At 39.3% G+C, this 20,222-nt stretch overlaps 1 protein-coding gene across 1 annotated transcript; it reads left to right on the forward strand.

Moving 5' to 3' along the window:
• The first annotated feature begins 471 nt into the window (after positions 1 to 471).
• Positions 472 to 20,125, forward strand: LOC104022926 (haloacid dehalogenase-like hydrolase domain-containing 5). Its single transcript, XM_087744758.1, has 8 exons — positions 472 to 724; positions 3,272 to 3,481; positions 4,587 to 4,699; positions 6,349 to 6,442; positions 7,623 to 7,656; positions 8,546 to 8,720; positions 10,814 to 11,002; positions 11,818 to 20,125. Exons 1-8 carry the CDS (start codon positions 581 to 583, stop codon positions 12,212 to 12,214), a joined length of 1,356 nt encoding a protein of 451 aa, XP_087600884.1. The 5' UTR covers positions 472 to 580; the 3' UTR covers positions 12,215 to 20,125.
• Positions 20,126 to 20,222: the final 97 nt, after the last annotated feature.

A 20,222-nucleotide genomic window follows, 5' to 3' on the forward strand; every position in this document is an offset into this window, starting at 1 on the left:
CATTGATTGCTGAAGAACCAGAAAGAATGGTTTGTTATTAAAGAAAAAAACAGCTATTTCCTTGGTAGAAATTTTGCGCTACTCTCTTTTCCTTTGCTGCTGAGGGGGTTTGAGGAGGGTCAGGCAGCTCAGCTCTCCGGGTGCCTCTTGGCCTTGCCGCCAGTCCTCAGCCCTCTTGCACCATAGCGCTGGGAGCTGATGCCATGGCGGCTGCTCCGCAAACGGCCGCTGGGTACCACGGTGTGAAACGGGGGCACAACCCCCGGCTGCGCCGGTGTCGGTAGAACGCGCTCCAGCTTTCGTGCTGCAAGCCTGCTCGCTCTGCGGCTGATGTTAGCTGTGCGAGGGCGGGGGTGGTGGTTTCTGCCGTTACGGCCCATGACGTGCGTTTGACGTTGCTTGATGAGCGAATACTTGAGCGCAGCGACAGCGCTGTCGCTCTCGGGCAGTGGGGGGCGGGGCCTGCGCAGGTGGGGCGTGGGCGGGGCCGCGGTTCGAAGCGGGGCAGCGGCGGGGTAGGCCGGCCTGCTCCGCTCCGCTCGCTGGGCGCTGCCGCCGCTGCTCCCGCCCCGCGGCCGTTATGCGGCGGGCGCTGCCGCCGCTCCGCGCTCTCCTCAGGGCCGGCGCCGCGGGACGGCCGCCCTGGCTCCCGGCGCTCAGCGGGCTGTGTGGCGCGCCGGCCGGCCTCCCAGCGCCGGCGGCTGAGGGGAGCGGCGGCAGCAAGGTAGGCGGGGGGGTCGCCCGCGGGCCGGCGGCTGTGTCTCGGGAGCGGGCAGGAGCGAGCGGGCGGCGCCGGTCGCTTCAAGGCGTGCGGGAGGAGCCGGAGCGAAACCGAAACGGCCTCGGCAGGGCGCGGCCTCCCGGCGCCCGAGGGTGTGGCGGGGCGCGGCCGGGCCCCCCGCCGGGCCAGAGGGGGGGGGCGCGGGCCCGGGCTGCCCGGGCGAAGCGGCGCTTCCCGCTCGCGGGGGCTTTCCCTGCCCGGAGGGGTCGTCTCTCTCCCGTCCCGCCCCGCCCGGACGTGGGAGGTCGTTAGCGGGGTTTCCTCGCCAGTGCCTGCGGCCCTCCTCCTCCTCGGGCCCGCTTTTGCTTTGTGCTGTGAGGAAAGAGGAACAACGGTCGTTACGATCGCGCCTGGGGCGCGGGGCTTCATCCCTTTGTTGCTGCAGCCTGCGGATCTCTTCTGTCGCGAAGAGAGCATTCCTCTATGGTCACAGGGGAAAAAAAAAAATAGCCGTTAATTTCGTTATTTCCCTGTTGGATATACGCTGAATTCCCTTTTTAGTTCTTTTTTTCTCTGTATACTTAGCCAAAGGCTTTTTTTTTTTTTTCTTTCCCTACAGTGTAGTTCACTGTTAAATTCACATTTGTAATCTACATTATTTACAGATAGCAAAATTAACGTGAAGAACTGTGTTTATTTCAAAACTATTACAACATAGTTTCAGTAATTTCACATACCAGTTTACGGAGCCTGGGGTAACTGCTGCACGTTTATCAGCAAGCCCGCAACGTCATTTGTGTAGCAGTTGGGTTATTTCTGATGTAGCACGGGTGAAACTGTTGCAGACAACTTGGAGACAATGGCTGCAGGGTTTTTTGTTTTTAAATAGAGAGCTGATGATTTTATAGGGGAGAAAGGGGGAGTACTTGCATGTAAAACTGAACAAAAACCAACTGACTCATTAAAATCACTGATACTGCAATACATTTGAAGTGTTGAATTTATTAAATTGGACCCCATTGGGGGACGTACTCAAACTCATGGGTTTTCAAATGTCGTTTGTGTGTCATGGGTTTGGAAAAGGCAGCAGTGCGAGCCAGCGTGTCAAGGAGCATATCTGTAGCTACACATAGTGGTGGTGATGGCAATGTCCATCTCTGTGCTGTACCCAGCTGCAGGAAAAATGTAGCAGATGAATAATTGATGAGAAACAAAGTGCTGCTTAAATAGGCAAAATGGCCTTCTCCCTGCATGGGAAGAACAGCGGGCTGAATTGCTGTCAGTGTGTGCCCTGAAACAGCTTGAGTAGCAAAGGCTGTCCCACCTTTGCTGGCTGGAGTAACTTCTCCCCCTGTTCTCCCCATCACACATGGTTTGATGAAAAGGGAGTGAGAGATCAAGAACTGAGACTGAGCATGATGGGGAGAAGAGGGGGAGCACAGGTCTTAGGAGGAGTGGCTGAGGGAGCTGGGGTTGTTTAGTCTGGAGAAGAGGAGGTGAGGGGAGACCTCATTGCTCTCTACAACTACCTGAAAGGAGGTTGTAGCGAGGTGGGGGTTGTTCTCTTCTCCCAAGTAACAAGTGATAGGATGGGAGGAAATGACCTCAAGTTGCACCAGGGGAGGTTTGGATTGGATATTAGGAAAAATTTCTTCACTGAAAGGGTTGTCAAGCATTGGAACAAGGTGCCCAGGGAAGTGGTTGTCTCTCCATCCCTGGAGGTATTTCAAAAACAGGTGGACGTGGTGCTTGAGGACATGGTTTAGTGGTGGACTTGGCAGTGATAGGTTAATGGTTGGACTCGATGATCTTAAAGGTCTTTCTCAACCTAAACGATTCTATGAAGTCCAGTTCTTCAAAGGCAGGCAGTGAGATAAATTTTAGTAACTCAAACAGCATCTTTGTTTAAGCAGGTGCTAACTTTAACAATAGGCATTTGTCTGCCATATATAAAACTAAGAATTAACTGAAGCGATGTATGAGGAGCACAACAGATATCTAGCTGAAGTCAAACCTGTTGTGGACCAGAAAAGTACAAGTGACAGCAGGGACAGTTTCAAGGGAGGAGCCAAGTACAATATTTGCATTCAAGACCTACCTGTTGCTGAAAAATTTACTTTTGTTTATTTTATTAGTAGTTTATTTTGTTAGTCTTCTGTGCATTGAAATTACCTGTGAAACAGAGCGGGGTTAAATCAACCAAAAGTGTGGCTCGCTGGCACAGCAGCATGTATTTTGTACCTCTCTTTATCAGTTTGACTCAATTTGTCCCAGTCTTCTGAAACATCATGGAACTACTCATAAAGCAAGGTGGAACTCTTGAGGCTGTATGCATAAGGAAGAGAGAGTTGTAGTGCTCCTTTTTTCACAGTATGTATTGTAGTGTATGAATATTTCTCTAAGGCACATTAAAATGCACAGAGTTAAAGATCGATTCATTCTCTGTGGAGGCGTCTGTTTTCATTGGGCTTTACCTATTGCAAGCTTTATCACATGGGTGTAAGTAAAGGCATAACTAATGTACTCTTTCTTTTGAATTCCTTCTTACAGCTCAACATACTGCCATCCTTTGGTTTTCTTTTTGACATTGATGGTGTACTGGTACGAGGAAAGACTCCAATTCCCGCTGCAAAAACAGCCTTTCAAAAGCTAGTTAATTCTCAGGGACAATTCTTGGTGCCTGTAGTATTTGTCACCAATGCCGGGAATTGCCTTCGCCAGAAAAAAGCTGATCAGTTGTCTCATCTACTGGGAGTTCCAGTGAGTAGCTTAAATCCTTTTTATTTAGTTACTTACTAATGGTGAATGTGTCAAATGTATTCTTTTCCATTAAATGGTGCTCAGTTAATCAGTTTTGTTCTTCCCTTAAGCCCCCTGAAATGCTGTGCTGGAGGTATTATAGAAGTAAAAAATGCTGTCCAAAGCTAATGGTATTTCCATTGGTAAAGGTACTGATTTTTCCCCTGATAAAGCTAATGGTAATGGTATTTCTTTGCAACATTGTTATTGTGGGAATAAATCTTGCCTTCTCCTTCTGAATAAAACAAATGTGTGTGCCAGTAACATGGAACTCTGCTCTAGCAAGCTGAATGTCTTCTGTGATAATGGGCAAGACGGGAGTTTCCTGCCTCTTTTTGATACCAGTGGTAAAACTTTATTTCCCCCTGATCTGTGGGCGCTGCAGGCAGTAGGACTCTCTGTTGTTGGAGACTGTGTTTGAGCATTACTAAGATAAAGCCATAAAGTTAGTTCTGCAGTGCCTTTTGTTTCAGTAAGGGCCAGAAGACATGAGCACATCTGTATCAATAAAATCCTGTGGGTCATGGGTAAAATGGCATCTCAGTTATTTTTGGGTTTTTTTGGAGCTGTAAAGGTGATAATTAGCGATTCATAATAGCATCCTTCCAAGATAATAATTTTACTGGTTTTATACCTATTGAAGGAATGGGGATCTGGAAACTGAAAGAAGGTGGTCTTCAGATACAATTAAGTCAGTGCTGCAGCCCAGCAAAGGGACCACAATTGGAACTAGGGCAGTTCTGATTCTTCTTCCCTGTTTGTTTTCTAAATGAATTTGGTGATTCCGTAAAACTAGGAGGAAAAAACCTTGTGTTCATGTTGAATAGAGTAATTCTGGAAGCTGAAAGGGGTGTGTGTGACAATTTGTTGGTAATGTATTTTTTTTCTGGCATATTATCTATACATCGTCTGTGAAACTTAGGAGAAAATTATATGGTAGCGGTTTAAGTAGATATGTATGATTGTTTTGTAATTCACAGAATTTGTCACACCTGTTAATTAAATCGACATATCAATAACTTATCTGAAAAACAACAGACTTCTTTTGTTTTTAAATCCCAAACAGATTTCACAAGATCAAGTGATGATGTCACACAGTCCTCTGCGGATGTTCAAACGTTATCATGAAAAATGTGTTCTTGTGTCTGGACAAGGACCACTTCTTGATATTGCTCAAGAGTATCTTTTAAAAAAAAACAACTGTCTGTTTAAGTATTTTCCTTAGTCAAGTTCAGGGGATCCTGTGGATCAAGTGAAGACCAAATATTTCAACACTACAAATCCAGTAATAAGCAATGGTAGTTCTTACTATGATGCCAAATTTATGTTTTGAAAATGGTTGGTGTGTTGATATTTGCTTCACTTTGTTCTATCTGTTTTTAATGGGGAAGCAAAAAAGAGAATTTTTTTTGACTCATACGTAAATGACGCTTTAACATAAAGGGTTTGTGCTCTCTTGAGGATGAGAGCATGGCATTTTATTTATTATTTATCACATCTGATTTTTAGCTCGGTGGCTCAAAATCTGCTTGTAAGCATGCAGCCAGCCAGGTCACATGGTTTTTGTAACCAACATCTGGAGTAGAACTATAATTGAAAATATTTTGCTGCTTCTATGCTAACTGCGGAAAAGAACTTGAATTATCTTGATATAATGGTGGTATCAAAGCTTCAAACTGTAATTTAATGACCTTAACTTTTGCATAATCTTTGCTCATGCTTCCAGTAACTCCCTTCTGTACTTCTTCCTTTACTGGGATTTTAATTAAAGTTGGTGTAAATCATAAGTTATAAAAAATGTATATGCAACTTTTAAGTATAAGCTTTATTTCAGATACAAAGATGAGAAAAAGCTACTGGAGGAACATTCCAGTTAACTGTCAAAATTTGTTAGTCATGCCTAAGGGAAAAGTATATTACAAGACTGAATATAAAATATAAAAAACATATTTCTGTTAGGTAGCATTTTCATATGGGATAATCTTACCTTAAAATAACTTTACAAATGGCCTGTGGTGTTAATTCCAATACTAAATCAGGTGGCTTAGTTTGTATAACTGATATATTTAAATAGCTCTTATTTTCATTTACATTGTAAGAAGTTGTTATAGTATTGAGAGTAGCATCACAACTACTTTTTACATAAATAAGCAGTTTTAGCTTGATTACCTCTTGTTAACTAAGTTTAAATTAATGGGATATATCAGCACTTAAGAGCACTACTATGAAAATCAGGACATTATTTTTGCCTTTTTGGTCCTTTCCCTTTTGGGTGTGTTTTGGGATTTATCTTAACTACCTGTAGAGCATAATTAAACCCGATGGGTCAGTCCACCATTTTGCAAGGGACTGAGCTTTACAGTGTTTGTTTATCTAGCAATATGTTTGCAGCTGTAATGGCCTAAGGAAAGCACAGTTTGTGGAGACAGTATTTTTTTCCTCAACTAGCTCATATTTCTTTCCTATAATAATTACACAAGGTGTTGTTTTGCTGCCAGATAAACTTCTTTTTGTGCTTCTGTAAAGATGATCTTGGAGTACTGCAGGTGTAGATTGGCTTCTTCCTTTACATCTCATATTTTGAGAAAGATTTATGTATAAATTCTGTCTTAAGATTTCAGACACTCAAGTCTCCCATTTATAAATAATGGCATGAGCATCTTTTTGTCTCTCAGAAGAAAAAGTCAGTCTTTGGTATGTTGCTTTCATTCCTAAATAATTTGCTTTACCAGATAAACTGCATATGTTAAAATTGTTAAAATGGAATTACCGATTTTTAAAATCTTTTAATATAAGCAATTCTGTATCCTTAACTGGTATTTTCCCAGCCTTGGTTTCTGTCAACCTATTACCATTGAAACATTGCGGGAAAAACACCCATTGCTAGATGTAGTTGACCATGACAGAAGACCTAATGTTCTGGTGAGTGAGTATTTTTGTTTTAAAATTCTTTGTTTGCTCATTAGATGACATTCTATAATAGGGGTCAATATTTAAACTACTGAGCTAATGCTGTTGTTCTTGCATTGTATTTTGACTTTGCTTTTGTGCTTCTTTATTTGTTTTATTACAGCATTTTCAGGAACAACTGTATAGACTTTTTGTCTATCAGTGGTAATTCTTTAACATAATCTTTGATTTTGTAACTTACTGTTGTGGGAAAACTTATAATTTAGTACAGATACCTAATTCAAAATCTGTCTTGGAAAGTTTATTAGCTTCCTCAGATGTGTGGAAGATAAAATAAGCTTTTTCCTTCAGTATAGGATTGTCTTGGTATTGTTTCTAGGCTGCGAGGTTGCTTTGATTGGAAATTAATGCTTTGCAAATAGATAATTTTTCTCCAAAGGACTCCCTTTCTTGTTTATACCATTATTTAAATATATTTAAATATTAACAGTACCTACAGTATGGTTTCAACTGAATTGTGCAGAAATTCAAAAAGAAGAGAATACATACACAGTAAATACATGCGGACTTTGTACATATTCAGGGTCAGTGTATAGGGTGAAGTCAAGAAATTCTTTGTGCTTCATAGAATCCATCACTTAGCTATATCACCTTTTGCCTTGCTTCCCAACCATGCGGATGTAGAAGTTCAAGAAACTGTTAATGTATTTGTCACCATAAGGAGTAAATCATGAAGTGCAAACTGTTATTTGTTTAGCAAATATATTATGTGTCATACAATGTATTTTTCTTTCTTAGCAGTGTTAAAGAAATAAATTTCAAAAATTATTTTTCAAATGTGTTGTTAATACTAGAGGCCTCTTACTCCTGCGGAAAAATAAACATCCATACTTTCATACACAAGTAAATTAAACAACTGAAGCTTTATAGCTTGCCAGAGGAAGTTAAGTGGATGTAGGAGGCTAGCGAATGTAGAACACACTAACGTGTCTGCTGTCCATTTGCCATGAGATTTCACTTCAGAATTGAAATCCAAGTTTCTAAGTAAACTGACATCAGGTATATACCAAAATAGAGAGTGCATTTCCTGTCAGTGTTGCAGAAGCCAGCTGTGGGAGCTGTACTTGAATTTATTCTGTTAATAGTAGTAGATGTTTAATCTTGTAGAAAACTGACTTTTTTTTTATTGCAGTACCCCTCTGCTGTGGAGCTTCCCAAGATTGAGGGTCAGTTATCTCTATTTAACTTGCAACTATCCCTTAATAGATGAAATATCTTTGTTGTACTTTATAATTAGAAATTATTTTTAGATTGCTGGGCACTTCAGAAAGTTGGCTGAGACAGTTCTAAAATTTCCTTGTCAAAGACATCTGTCACTAATTTGGAATGTACCACGTGTGATAAAGCTGTTTTTTTCATGTGTGCAGTTCTCAGCCATGTGTTTTTGAAGTTTCAGAAGGTAGGTGAGGTCTGCTTTCCTTTTCATCTTCCTTTAACAGGCTGTTGTTACCTTCCTTTCAAAAATGAGGAATGAATTGTCATGTGTTCAGAAATAATCGGTCTTGTTCGTGCAGTAGTCAGGATGGTCACTTCAGAGTTGTAGTAGGAGAAGCACGTTGTTTCAGCATACCATATTCACCCTTGTCTCATCTGAAGTACAGGAAAGCAGAAACTGGACTTTAGGATTTAAAAAAATCCATGTCAGATTATTGCTGGAGACCAGAAAAATTCAAATTTTGTTTTAAGATGAGCAAAATAACATCTCTGATGCATTATTTAAATAGTGTATGTAAACATAGAATTCATGAAGGTATGGAAGACTTAGAAATACAATTTAGAAGTTAATATTTTGTGGTGCTATGGAAAACTTAGCCAATGATAATAATAATAAAAAATTCTTAAACCTGTAGATTTTGCAGTGGGGTCTTGTTACTTCTGAGATTTTCTGTGAATGAATGGGTATGTAATATATTAAAACCCTAAGTTAATGTGACTATTAGTTCACGGTTAAATCAAATTACTTGTTCAGTCTCTTTAGACCAAGTTTTAGTGTCAGAGATTTGGTGCCCTGTTAACTAATTCCATAACTCTGTTCTGTAATTCTTGTTCTCATAGCTGTTGTTTTGTTTGGGGAGCCAGTCAGATGGGAAACCAACCTCCAGTTGATAATAGATGTTTTGCTGACAAGTGGCTATCCTGGAAATCCCTATCACCATGAAAATTACCCTCACATTCCTGTACTTGCTTGTAACATGGATCTGATGTGGGTAGCTGAAGCACAGTCTCCCAGGTAAGTGCAATTATAACACGTGTATATCGTGATATATTTGAGGTTGCCTCATTTCTTCAGTAGAATTCAGAATCGATACCTTTATACAAAATGCTTGCTCTGTCTTCACAGTAGGTCTCAGCTTTGAATACAATGTCTCTAAAGCAATGCACTTTCAGCCAGTGCTGCCTTATTACTGTCTACATTATTGCATTCAGGAAATCAGTTACTCAAGATAAAAACTGCTTTTAAGCCCTAAACCTTTTTGTTTCCCCACTCCCAGAACAGTTGGGAAAGACAGGTTTTTGCCTGAGGGCCTCAGAGTCTCAGTTCAAAGGGAAAAATGAAAAAATTATCAAGGCTATTATTTCATTTCATCATTTGGTATTTTTCTTTTCCACCCTACAGTTGCTGGGAGGGTAAGAATTGACCCTGCTAGTTGAAAGCAGTGAGTGTTTTTGAGCTGAGGACAATACAGTTGAGTGCTTTAAGGAACATAAGAAAAAACAAGTAGAACACACAGAACAAGGTGGCGTGATCTCTGATAAGTGGTTTTGTTTGATTTTGTTTTCAACAGAAGGTAGTTCTTTAATAGTTTTGTTTTCTCTCCCTTCCCCCCAGTCTAAAATTTGAACATACGCTGAAATAGAAATAGTTGTTATTGTGACTGGGTTGCTGCCTTGATCTTGGATCGAAGATCTTGTCACATATCCTTACTTGGATGGAAAGACCATCTCTAATTAGCATGTTGGCCAAATACATATGTGTGATAGTTTCAGGCTAGAATAAGGCAACCAATATATCTACAGTGGATATGATACGTAGTTTCAGTTGTGTCCTTTGGGAAAGATCCAGTATAAAGTTCATTTTTTCCTTTGAGTTTGACAGTATGACAAGTTTGCATCTCTCAGTGCTGTTACCTTCACTATTGGAATATAATGCCATGGCTAAGTTGTTTTAAGCTGTTGCTGATAATTACTGGAAATAATTTTATGCTTATTGGTATTTCACAATACAAAACAACAAACAGGGTAAAGAGAGGGAATGAAGTGTTAACTCAGAATTCAGAAAAGCTAATTCTGTACCACATTTAAAAGTGCTACAGCTGCTTCCTTCTTTGTAGCGTTTTTCTTTAAAATACTGTTTTGTTTTCTAGGCCACTAGAGATGTAATTTCTTTATTAGCGCACCTCATATATCTGCTGACTTCTGATGCTCGTTATATTGGTGTTTTGGGTTTTTTAGGCTGTAGGTACCTGGTTTGAGCAGCTATACTAATCTATGTGCATTAGAAGATACCTAGCAGCTCTTCTTAAGAACTGTGTGTTATTTATCATATATAGAATTGTTGTATAGCAACCTTTTTATTTTTCTTTTGTGTTTTTGATAATTCGGTATTTCTCAAGTGATGCTTATTAGTTCGTCGCTAATATCACACCCTGACTTCAGTTATGAAGTAAAACTGTTTTTTTCATCATGAGATTACATCTTCTAAACTACTGATTTACTGGCTTGGTTGATGACCTGTCATCACTGTTTCCACCTTGATCAAAATAACTGAGTTATCAAAAGCATGCTGTAAAATTAGAGTTTGTTCCTTGATCCTCCTTTGTATCTATTTTTTTAGAGAAACCCGTGAAGTTGTTGTTGTTTCCATATTACAAGTGGGTTTTGGTATGCTCTTGTGTTTAAGCAGATAAATTTTCCTTCTGTCTCATTCTAACTTTCCTTTTCCGTTTCTCCTCTTCGTCAATTTAGCTGATTCTGTTAGGTCACTGCAGAGAGTACATCACGGGCTAGGCATTATTTCAAGAAGCATCGCTTTTTTAACTAGGGTATCTACTTAAATGCAAGTAACACTAACACAAACCATTGCTGCATTTTAAAAATATCTAAGTCTGTTGTGCTCTCCCAATAAGGTGTTTTTATCGTGGTGTTTATTGTTCAGCTGATCAGCACTTAATTTTCAGTGAAACAGCTGTGGAAATGGTGCATGCAAATGGAGGGAAATTTGTTATAGGATATGACTGATTCCTAAAAAAATCATGACATAAAAAAGCCTTGGTTTTTTTAACTGCACTTAATATGACCTGATTTGTCTTTATATCTGTGTAGGTTTGGCCATGGAACATTCATGGTTTGTTTGGAAAACATTTACAAGAAGATCACTGGCAAAGATCTGAAATATGAGGCCTTAATGGGCAAACCTAGTAAACTGACCTACCAGTATGCGGAATACCTCATCAGGGCTCAGGCAGCAGAAAGGCAGTGGAAGCAACCTATTCAAACTCTTTATGCTGTTGGGTAAGATATCATAAGTCTAATGAGTTCATCAGGAAATTACTCGCAACATAAACACCAGCAATGACAAAATACACAACTCTTACTACTTTGTATCTCATACTGTTTGGACCATCTAACGTACTTGGTGCTATGGTGTACTTTTTGTAATGTTTTCAAGCCTCACTGTTTCTAATCCTGAAATTAAATAATACTTTGCTCTTTGTATGTGTAACTTCTGTAGAAGCACAAAAAGTGGTTTATATACAACTAAGATTTCTCCTGATTTTTTTTTTTTCCTGTAATAGGCTGTGTAAATCTAACAAAAAGAATTTGTGTGGGTGTTCTGTTTTGTTAGGTTTACTGGTATAACATAAATGATGGTTATTAGGGAATGTAGAGCTAGAATTTATTTGTGAGGTTTTAAGCTCGGTCATATGCTACTGTGTGTGCTCTCACATCATAGAATCCTTTTTATAGAAAGAGATAAAGCTGTATTGTATTAAAGACTGTTTCAGAATCTCCAAGATGTTTGGAAATATAATAAGCTCATTCATGGACTGCTAATACCTACCTTTGATTTCCTCTCCCCCTGCCCCTGCCTGCAATTTCAATATGGAGAGTTATTCACTTCTATCATGTCATATGTCATGCTTAATGAAAGTGGTGTAATAAAATAGCTATAGGATTGGATTTCTTCCTATCTGCATACTTCCACATAAAGTTATGTAAAGCATAAAATAAACTGTTAAATCGAAACCGTAAAAATGTCTTTCCCACAACTGAAATTTGACAACTAAAATTGTACTGCTGACTGCACTTTCCTCTTATATTTCTAGAGATAATCTCATGACTGATGTCTATGGTGCTAACCTTTACAATCGCTATCTTGAAGAGAACTCCAGAAAAGGTTCCAAGTCACGGATTCAAGCCAAAGTTGCTGGGGGCAGAGGATCTGCCACTCTCTCTCAGGATGATGAAATAGACAACAGCTGGGAGACTGAATTAGCATCTGCAGCTGCTGCCCACTGTAGGTCTGTTCTTGTTTGTACTGGGGTTTACAACCCTCACACGGAGGTACCCTTGGATACCAGGGAGAGCATAACTGAAACGGTGTTCCATGGCCACAGGGATTTTAGATTTGATCCTGGTTTAGTAGAACCAGATCATATTGTACCAGATGTTGATGCTGCTGTAGACCTGGTCTTCCAGCTGGAGAACTTTGCACCTAATTGAGATGACATGGTTTATTAAGGACTACTCAGTGCTATGCTTTTCTTCCCAAAAAAACAAACTGTGCTTTAAACTCATGCCACAAAATGTTACTTTCTAAAATTTTTAACTTTTAAATTAATACAGTCTTATATTAAGTATATTAATATACTTAATATATAAAATATCAGGAATGCTTTTTTAAGTACTTTGAAATACGTAATTTCTTGCTTTAGTTGCCCTTTATTGTCCTCCTGTTCATTATGTTAGGTATTTTAATAGCAATTTTTCATAGTAGCTTATGCATGTTAACTAGTACTTAAATTCCCACATGACAGTACATTGTTTTTTTTGTTGGAAGATTTAGCTTCTAGGTATTGGGGATCTTGAGGATATTGGATTGTGGTGCTGGGGTCATTCACACAGTTACAAATTGCCTGGTACAGAGCACAACATTTATTACTGCTTGGTATTCTGCAAGTAATGAGTGCTCTTTCACATTAGAGCGAAGTGCAAGTCTGTTCTGCTACTTTGTCCTTGCTCATTTATAACCCTTCAGCCTTTCTTTTTATCTCTCTTCCCTTGTGTCTGGAGCTGCTATTGCTTCTCTCTACTCTGACACATAAAGCCTTAATAGAAATGCCCGTGTAAGATGGGGAACGCTGACTTGTTAACACCATTTTTGGAACTCCAGCTAAGCCGAACACAGTCATGTAAGGAAAGCAGTTCACTTTGGGTGTCCCGTGTGGCATAATACCTGGCTTTTTTGTCTTTGCCTTTTTATCTGCACTTTTTTGAGGAATTAAGAATCTTAGAAAGCTTTAGCAATTATGTTTCAGGTGGTTCTGTCAGTTGGGGTTTTCCACTGAATGAGTGACTACTGTTTGGGCAAAAAGTGCCTAGTAATTTACTTGAAGCTTCATACCACTGTGGTAATTAACCGGCCTTTACTGTAATATATTTCATCTTGTGTCAATGTTATATGTAGTTTGGTTCATGGATTTTATAGCTGTTCATTTAAAAAAAAGATATTTTGTGTTATTTTTGTAAAATACTTTAAAATGTTTTCATCCAAAAGATGTCTTTGAAAACATTTTTGTGTTAATTTGTTGTAACACATTATATGGTGTACTTGTGACACAAGCTTGGAAAACATAAACCAATTAAGTGTGTTTAAAAACAAAGTCAACTTACACAAAAGTATGACTTAACATCACCTTGGGGGCTAGTCAGGTTTTTATGGTTGTTTTGTTTTTCAAATTAGAAATCGTACAAACAAAAATCTGTGGGTCTTCAGAACTCCCAAGTTCTTGCAGGACTAGCAGAATGCTAGCTTAAAAGCTTTGATAGACAGATGGTGGCATAAAGTGAAATGATGCCCTGGCCAAATTCTTCACTGCTTAGTATCCTGAAATCAAAATCTGAAAACCCACATCATGAAGAGAACATTGCTGCTATGAAGTCAGATTTTTTTTGTTGTGTTTTCTCCATTTGCAAACCGCTGTAATCCCCCTCGCTACTGTCAGGATTGTTGATTCATTTACTCATCATGTTTCATAAGTAGCTTTCAACATATCTTGCTGGATCCAGTTTAAGGACACCGCTCTAAACAGTGTATTTCCTGTTTCTTCACTGGGAAAGTATTACAGCAGCACATTCTTGCCTTTTTTAATTGGTACAATAAACAGATATGTACCTATTTCTTGAGCACTTTTCTGTAATACACCAATTATTTGCAAAGTATGCCAAATCTTTCTAAGTAAAGATTGTAGTTTTGTAAAATGTCAGGGTGACTGAAGTTGTGTTGTTTCAATACTGAAGCATGGTGCAGAGCTCTCTAACTATTACCGGAAGTGGTTTCAGGCTGTCAGTAAAGCAAGGAATAAAAATGTGAAAGTTGATGAAGAACATAAAGTGTTCAGTTTGTTTCTTTTTTTTTTCCCCAGAATATGCATGAACACTTGAAAAGGTTCATGAAGGAATTGTGTACATACTTTTTAAACTTCATCCCTCATGGAAACATTAACTTATAATGCATATGTAGAAAAAATACTGTGGCTGCCAATCAGGCTGCTACCTTATTTAATGTCTTACAAATGAAGATGCTGCACTGACGGACTTCTAAGTCTTTGAATTTTCTGCCTCCTAGTCACTCAGGAAGTGGTACAGATGAGAATTTTTTTTGAAAGAAGTGTCATAAAACTTTGTATCAGAGTTACCACTGTAATTTCTAACATTTCCTGCTGTAGTACTTTAAAGTGAAATTTAGTGATTCTTTGTTAGTAACAAGCTAAGATGTGGAAATCCTTAGAAGAAACCTCAATCTAGTACTGGAAAGGTGCTTTTTTCAGAGTTCTTAAGGAAAACTGAGTTTAGTAAAATATTTTTTCTAATTATTCAGCTAAGAGTGAGATGAGTGAATATTATATTAGGTAAGAAAAAGACTAAGACCTTGTGTTAACTTTTGCTCTCCTTTCCTTGAATGTCCTCTTACCTGAATTTTCACTTACATCTTTAATATGTTTTTGGCTTTGACATTTACCTCTTTGAAACAGACAGTATTTCCCACATGTTATGTTCAGTGTATTTTGGTCATAATGTAGGTGAGTTATTGGATGTTGCAATACTTCTTTCAAGTTTAAAATGTACTGTTGAAACACCTATGTGACCAGGATATGCAGAAATAGATTGCTGAAATCACTTTTAAAAAAAAATACTTCTGAGGATCTTGCTGAAGTTTCTTCTAAGTAGAACTTGCCCTTTGTTTGCGTAGTAGTGTTTTTATTCTTGATACCTTTTGTTCTATTAAAAAAACCTCAAAACCAACCTTTAAAAAATATATCCTGTACTTTTTTTTGCTAATACAAAATTGACAATATTTTAAACTCCAGTCATGTATTTTCTTCAGTATCACATGTTTTTCTTCAGAAGCATTTTTCAATTAAAGTTAGAGGAAAGTGAGAGACTTATATTTTAAGAAAAACAAATTTACAGATATCTCCCCTTCAATATAAAAAAACCCCTTGCATTTAAAGTTAAATTTGGCATGTCAAAACTTGAATACTCTTAAATGTAATGAAAGGAATAATTATTTTGTATTAGATCTTACATTTATGAAATCAGTCTGCTACACCTGTTGCTACTACTTGTTATGGAATAATCTTTTCAAATTGCAGATTTTTTTTTTAGTAAAAGATCATATCCAGGCAGCTTGTCTTAAAGATGTGAGTAATTCATGATAAGCTATTGCAGTGTTTTGTAGTAGTTTCACAGAATCATAGAATCGTTAAGGCTGGAAAAGACCCTTAAGATCATCAAGTCCAACCGTTAACCTAACACTGCCAAGTCCACCACTAAACCATGTCCCTAAGCAACACATCCACCCGTCTTTTAAATACCTCCAGGGATGGCGACTCAAGCACTTCCCTGGGCAGCCTGTTCCAGTTTACTTCTTTCCATAAACTGCTCGATAATTTTTTTTTTCTGGGACAACCCTTCTTATGTTGCTATGCCTTACGTTCTTCAGCAACACAAATGTGATGATAAAAAATATTTATATAAAATATTTATATAAAAAATAAATATATTTCAGCAGTAGTAGGAGATGAAACGCAGCCTCTGCAATGCAGTGGGACTGGCAGACAACTATTGGTAAGAATATTGAAAAAGATCCTCTAAAGTGAATGTTTTCACTAAGCTTGACAGATATTCTTGCTGGCTGTCAGTGTAGTATTTAAACCTGGTATACAATTTTTAGACCTCTGTTGGAGTGTGTTGGACTTCATCCAGCAGGAATCCAGCTGATGTGCTTGGTGACTGCTCTGCAGAGCAAGTGGAGGTGATCAGAAGCTTCACATCAAAAGACACTTTGATCCAACTAAAACAGTAATGCAGACATACCCAGAGAGGACCACATACTTTGGCAGAGTTGACGTATTTAAGTCCAGGATCTATTAAATTCTGGAAGAATACAGAAGAATGTACATGGTGTTTGGGCTGGGCTGTTGGGGGGTGCAAAGATGTCTGCTTTCACACATGGTCTAGGTTCACTTCTCCATCTGTAGTTTTTGAAGGGGACTATTTGCTGTTTCAGTGAATTAACCTGTTCTTTTGGCAGAAGACAGTGAAATGCTTAAAGTAGAAGATAGTTCTAATTAACCTCTGAATTAATGTCTGGTTCTCTGAGAAGATATCTGTGGCTTGCCTCCTAAAAAGCTTCAAAAATGTAGTTGTCCAGGCCCATCTCCCATGAATGCGAGCAGATATTAATAGGTAATTACCCTTGGTTTTCACACAAATGAACTGTTCTTCAAAGCAGCACAGGCCTTTCAATAGCCTCATCAGCACAAGTACAAGTCACAGGCATTTCTTGGAGGTATTTATTTCAGCAAAGTCCTGGTGCAATCCATGCCCAGGTGGGAGCTTGTTTCACCCTTGGGAAGGTCTCCTTGCCCTGCAGTGTGACCGCTCCTGCTGTTGCCTCAGTAACTCTGTAGGCGGGAGACTGGAGACTCCCTTGTCTTAAACACACAAGTAGGGGGCGTCTCAGTAAGAACTGAATTTATTTGGGAAGCGAAGGGATAGAAACCTCAGGTGGAGACTGCGATGGTTTTTGGAACAGGATTCTCCAGGTGTGGATGAGGGCTGGCGGATTTCCCGCCCAGCTCCTGAGGGGCCGTCGCGGGGGGGCGCTCTCCGCCATCTTGGCTTTACCTCAGCCCGGCCGCCTGCGGCACTCACGGCTGAGGCACTGTGCTGGGCAGGGGAGGGAAAGAAGTAGGAGTATTGCGATCCTCTCCTGTCTTTTCTTTTTTCCTTTTCTTTTTCTGCCCCTCCCTCCCCCCCCCCCGGTAGTAAAATGCAAAACCATTGCCCCCACGCAATTGTCTAAAGCTCAGGGTATTTCAGGTTCTCCAACTCCGTGGACTGAGCTCCAGCTTGGTAAGTGGTAATACAGGCTTGGCAGACCCTCAAAGAGCCAAAATGCTTACAAAATAGCAGGTGAGAGTGTTCATTCATAATTTTAGCTTACTCTCATTTGCACCCTTTCTTGGTTTCAAACAAGTGCAAAGCACTTGGTAAGTTTTTCCTGTCAGCGACTGAGAAATTGTGCGCAAGGAGCTCGAGAGATGAGCTCAGAGTTTAGTGCTCTTGAAATCTCTCCCAGCTGCTGGGAAAGATACATTTACCCACCCCACCCCCCCCCCAGTTTTGCTGTAGATGGTTTCAAATGAATCAGAAATATCCAGTTTTAGTAGGAGCTATGTTTTATGTTTAGGGTTTGTGTGCTTTATAAAGCTGATAATTGTTCGGGCTTTCTTCAGCAAGAAAATAAGCAACTGTGGCATAGAAGTGACACGTTGAAGGTTGTTTCTGTAAAATGTGGCAAGGATGCACAGTTGAAAGGCCCTGGAGCATTTGGGTTTTGTTCCACCAGTGTATGGATGGGCTCGCAGAGAGACGGGTATCGTACCATGGCCATGCTTTCTCAGATCTGAATTTTCAGAACTTCCATGTCAGCTCTTTATCAGCTTTTTCTTGTTCAAAAAGTGTTTCTAGGTGATAGATGGCAAAGAATACTACTAACAAAATGATTCACAGAAACATTGTGCTAAACTTTGACTTTTCCAATGTAAGTTACTTTTGTTCCCAACAGCTAGGATTGAATCTCAATTGAGTCAATTAATTGTTTGGAGTGGCACTCCAAGCACAATATCTGCATGTAGTGGCCCCAAGACATCCACCTTTGTAATGACTGAATATAGTTTTGTATGAAGTGCAAGTGCATTTGAAATTAATGTACATGTATACATTGCTTTAAATTACACTAATTGCACAGGCAGCTGAAAGTATGTGAACTAGTTCAGACCTCTGGTTGACTTAGCTTTCCACATACCCTGTCCTCTGTGTGCTCCTTAAAACCAAGAATGCCACGTTGTTAAGTGAAGTGCAGTGTAGCTGTTTTGTCCCTCCACCTAGTCTCAGCAGGGATTAAAGGAAGATAGAAATAGTGACCTGAATAACAGAACACACAGAAGGCAGTTGCTGAAAGAGGTAGAAATCTCTTTCCTTCAGTGTCATAGGCAAGAAGCCAGGGTTACAGGAGTTTCTTTAAAACTCAATGGTGTGCTTGTGTATTCTGTAACTTGAACAAAAACGGGTATTAACTGTCTTTATTGTATGGTATCACTGCATATCTTACACAGGCTGTATTAAAATCTTTTGCCTATGCAAGGATGAATTCTTGGGTGATGAAATATATCCTGTTTTTAACGTTGACTGAAACAGGCTGCACGTTGAAAATTTCAGAAAAGTGTGTTCCTGTGGTCACTTCCGTGAATAAAAGAAACCAGTACATATTCAAAATAGCACAGATGGGTTTACTTTGTGTAATTAACACCACCTGAGACTCAGCTGGTCTTAATTAAAAGTTCTCCTCCTTGCATTTTGTTCGTCTTGTATGCCAAGCTCAGAATCCAGTATCAGAATCAAAAATCATGCTAAATGTGTCTTACAGTTTAACACCCAGCTAGGTTTACTACTGATTTATCTATTTGACCTCTTTCTGAAACAGAAGCATCACCTGTTGTATAGGTAACAATATTTCTTAGAATAAGGAATGGATTTTCTATGACTTGGGTCTCGTGTCTTGTTTTATGGAAGTATATCTGTGAATATGCTTTCTGCTAGTTTAACATCTAAGTTCTTGACCATAAACAGGGAGAAAAAATATTCCATGAATTTAGACTATAAAAAAGGGTATTTTTTTGCAGGTGCAAACTACATAATGAAGTCCAGTTTATGTCACTAACGAGAAAAGAAAAACAGTTGTCATGCGTGTCAATCTCCTGTATCCAAACTATTCCACATTCCTAGAGAATTCAAGGAAGAGTTCCTAGAAATGCAAATAAGTCCCTTTAAAGTGTTTGTCATATGCACTTCTAATAAGACAACTAAACAGTTGTCATTGTTTTCCACAATAAATTCAAGTTACCGGAAGAGACCTGTTTATGATATGTATTTTAATTTGCCACGCACACTTACAAATGATCAGGCAGCAGAGAACAGAGCAGGGTTTTGGTTTTTTTCAGTGTGTGGGTTTTTTCCCTCCACATAACCTTTTATGACTGGTTTAGCCTGTTCACATTTTCAAGGGTGCACAAGGGTGTCCTGGGGAGGTTCTGGCCACCCATCTTGCTCCCTCATCAGCCAGAGTTGTCTGGTCTGCATGTCATAGAGTGCTTTGGAAGATGACCTGGAAAGCAGCTGTGAAACTGGTCAGTTATATCGACACAAGTGTGTGTCCTTCGTGCTCTGGAAATACTGTGAGAGCTTATTAGCAGCAAGACAGGCAGGTTCCAAGGTTCATACAAGGTAACATTGACTAGCTCACCAGTGGTGTATGCTGTGAAAGCACTGGCTTGCTTTTGAAGGCCAGGTGTTTTACAGGGTTTAGAGAGAACTGTTCTACACGTTACATTCTAGGACTGTATTATAGTAATGGTATTACTTACATAAATTAAACCCACCTTTGTATAAACTGTTAAATTTTGTATCTCATTCCAGCCTTGGAATTCACAACTTGCTCTTCCCTTTGTATTTTTTGGGTAAGTTGTGTCCCCCCCCGCCCTGATTTAGAAACTATACTATAGATGTGCAGAGCACAGGTGAAGTACATGAAAAAATAAAGGTCAATACTTACAAAGAGTAGGTACGTGTTAAGCATGACACTTGCATTATTTCTCTCTTTTACACTGATTCTCTACAGCACTGTGCACACCAGTGACATGTGTAGTTACATCCAGAATGTTTCAGTAGTAAAGAATGTGTCATTATCAGAGAATTAACTAATGAATTCAGCTATACCCAGCACTCTTAAAGAGCCAGCTTTAGAGCATGGCCATTTCATTGAAAACTACTGATTGCTGTTTTGGTATCCGAGGCTTTTATTGAAGTAGTAGACTGAATACAGAACCAATTCAGTATTTGGTTCCTGTGGATCAAAATGCTCATCTACTGGCATTAAAGAGCC

Source organism: Nipponia nippon, unplaced genomic scaffold, assembly GCF_047370975.1.
Source record: "Nipponia nippon isolate SJK-2023a ecotype South Korea unplaced genomic scaffold, ASM4737097v1 scaffold_9, whole genome shotgun sequence".
Taxonomy (NCBI): Eukaryota; Metazoa; Chordata; class Aves; order Pelecaniformes; family Threskiornithidae; genus Nipponia; species Nipponia nippon.

Excerpts from the sequence above, each read along its gene's own strand:
- LOC104022926 (XM_087744758.1), top strand. The coding sequence starts at position 581 with ATGCGGCGGGCGCTGCCGCCGCTCCGCGCTCTCCTCAGGGCCGGCGCC. Across the intron at positions 6,443-7,622 it reads ACAGAAGACCTAATGTTCTG|TACCCCTCTGCTGTGGAGCT; the intron begins GTGAGTGAGTAT and ends TTTTTATTGCAG. Across the intron at positions 11,003-11,817 it reads CAAACTCTTTATGCTGTTGG|AGATAATCTCATGACTGATG; the intron begins GTAAGATATCAT and ends TTATATTTCTAG.